Below are 2,198 nucleotides of genomic sequence, written 5' to 3'. Positions count from 1 at the left end.
ATATTCTAACTGCACCAAAGTAATAAGGGTAGCATATTATTTTAGTACATGTCAAAGAATAGAGATAAATATATAACAAATTTCAAAATCAAATATTCAACTAATTTCAAAATCACTTGATCAATCAAAATAAAGATAGGTAAAAAATAATTTTTGAAAGCATTTTGCAGGTGAATTACTCAATATGTCAAGAAAGACTAAGGATGAGATCAATGCAAGATTTGACTTATAATGAAATTAAAATTTGAATTAAAATCGGTTAAGAATGATGGTCTTACATATCTACCTTGAGAACTCATACTTTGTTAAGAAAATAAAAAAATTATCTTGCGAAATTTTCATCAAGGAGTTAAAATTACATAGGAGTAGTCTTCAAATATTGAAACTTTGGTATTCATGAAAATCTCAAGTTAAAGGGTTTAAATTCTTGTGATTGTGATGTTAAAATGGATAATTTCGTGCTAATATGTATATGTTCCATTTTGCATGAGAATGTTTAATTGCATGTAATTAAATTATGTTTATTCTTCAAAGTTATTTGTGAAAAAGTTATTGACCAAAAGAAATCGGTGACATTGCAAAAAGAAATTGTTGTTACAATATGTGAGCTCAAGATGTATTTTTCTCTCTCGTTTTAACTAATAATTAGTTTAACTATTCATCTTGTTCTGAAAACATAATACAATGTATATGCTTATATAAGATGGATGTACCCGGTTGAACGTTACATGACCATAATAAAATGGTATGTGAAGAATCGAACATTGTATGATCAAAGATAAAGATATATAGTATCTTAATGTTTATTAACTAATTTCATAACTTTTTTTCAACTACCCCGGATAGGAGGGAGTTTGTTGTTGACCCGGATAGATGAGATTCCAGCTATTAGCTAGAGTTCTTCTAGAAAAAGCCTGTGTATGTTGTTGTGGAGTCCCATCATAGAAGGGTTCCCGGTAAAACAATTGCACCTGCCAGCATTGTAGGCACCTCCACAGTTGTAACAAAAGATACACAGACACCTACAACAAAAAAAGTTAAAAAATTAGAAATTTCTATTTAGATGAAAAGAACATATAGTTTTGTATTTGATCATGATTGTAGGAAGAAATCACAAAGCAAAGAGATCAGATGAAATAAAAAAGAAACCTGCATTTCATGGCATCGCAGCCCAGTGTTCGGGCAACATAAAATTTGCAATTAGGGCATCGCTTCCAGTGCATATTCTGTGCAAGGCGCATCAGCATAATATCTTCTTTCTCCCTCTCCCCCGCGTTCAGCTTCTGGAACTCGCTGCATTCGATCCCATCGTGCCAAGGAACCTTACATTGTGCACACAACATCCTATTACAATTAGGGCATTCTGAATTTCTAACCGCCTCCGTTTCGTCATTGATCAAAAGAGCAGAACAGTCTGCAAAGGGACAATAGAATTTCTGCGAAACATCTATCAAAGCCTCGCACAATGCTTTACTCCACTTTTCAAAAACCTCTACCGGAAGAATAGTCCGGCAAAACTGCGCTACCAAAGAACCTTTGCATTCAGGAACTGGACATGAGATGTTGACGATGTTATCGTCAAGATTGGAACTGATGTAATTTGCAACGCAATCAGAACAATACGCGTGAGAGCAGCCGCTGATGTAGAAAGCTTCCTTCATAGTTTTAGTTTCCGTGCAAATTTCGCAAACAAATGGCGTGTTACTTGAATTTGAAGTCTCTCCTCTTTCGAAAATTCTCTTAGGTTTACGTTTTCTTAGAGTGTTCTTTGGAACGAAATCGAGGACCTTAATGTCTTCTTCGTCATCCGAAAGGTTGATGACGACGGAGATGGTTCGCTTGCGGTATGAGCGGTAAGAGGCGAGGTCGATTATCTCTGGTGTGGAAGGTGAAACTCGATTCCTTCTTCTCCTTGTTGTTGCTTCCGGTGCCATTGGAGTTCACTAGGGTTTCAGAAGCATTAGTCTATGAATTCAAAAATTAGCGGAAATTATTCATATATATAATAATTGAATTTAACGTCCCATGCACAAATCACGGATGATATACTACATATTTGTTTTTGATAAATCTATCTTACATATCTAAATAGACTACTTTTTTTTGTTTGTTAACTATTTTTTAGGTAAAATAAATAGTTCAACATATTATATATTACTTTAATCTTATTTAATAACTACTATTTTTCCAAAAATTAT

General features: G+C 33.8%; 1 protein-coding gene across 1 annotated transcript; it reads right to left on the bottom strand.

The window, feature by feature from the left end:
* Positions 1-892: 892 nt before the first annotated feature.
* Positions 893-1,934, bottom strand: LOC127106658 (E3 ubiquitin-protein ligase RSL1). The gene is made up of 2 exons (XM_051043971.1): positions 1,150-1,934; positions 893-1,022 (listed from the first exon to the last, which is right to left on the bottom strand). The coding sequence occupies exons 1-2, from the start codon at positions 1,932-1,934 to the stop codon at positions 893-895; spliced, it is 915 nt and encodes a 304-aa protein (XP_050899928.1).
* Positions 1,935-2,198: the final 264 nt, after the last annotated feature.

The sequence above is a fragment of the Lathyrus oleraceus genome, chromosome 1, assembly GCF_024323335.1.
Source record: "Lathyrus oleraceus cultivar Zhongwan6 chromosome 1, CAAS_Psat_ZW6_1.0, whole genome shotgun sequence".
NCBI lineage: Eukaryota > Viridiplantae > Streptophyta > Magnoliopsida > Fabales > Fabaceae > Lathyrus > Lathyrus oleraceus.
The sequence above is the reverse complement of the archived record's forward strand: the minus strand, read 5'-3'. Positions and strand labels throughout refer to the sequence as shown.

Coding starts and splice junctions, on each gene's coding strand:
- LOC127106658 (XM_051043971.1), bottom strand. CDS start 1,934: ATGGCACCGGAAGCAACAACAAGGAGAAGAAGGAATCGAGTTTCACCT. Junction 1,023..1,149: donor TGCGATGCCATGAAATGCAG/GTTTCTTTTTTA, acceptor TTTTTGTTGTAG/GTGTCTGTGTATCTTTTGTT.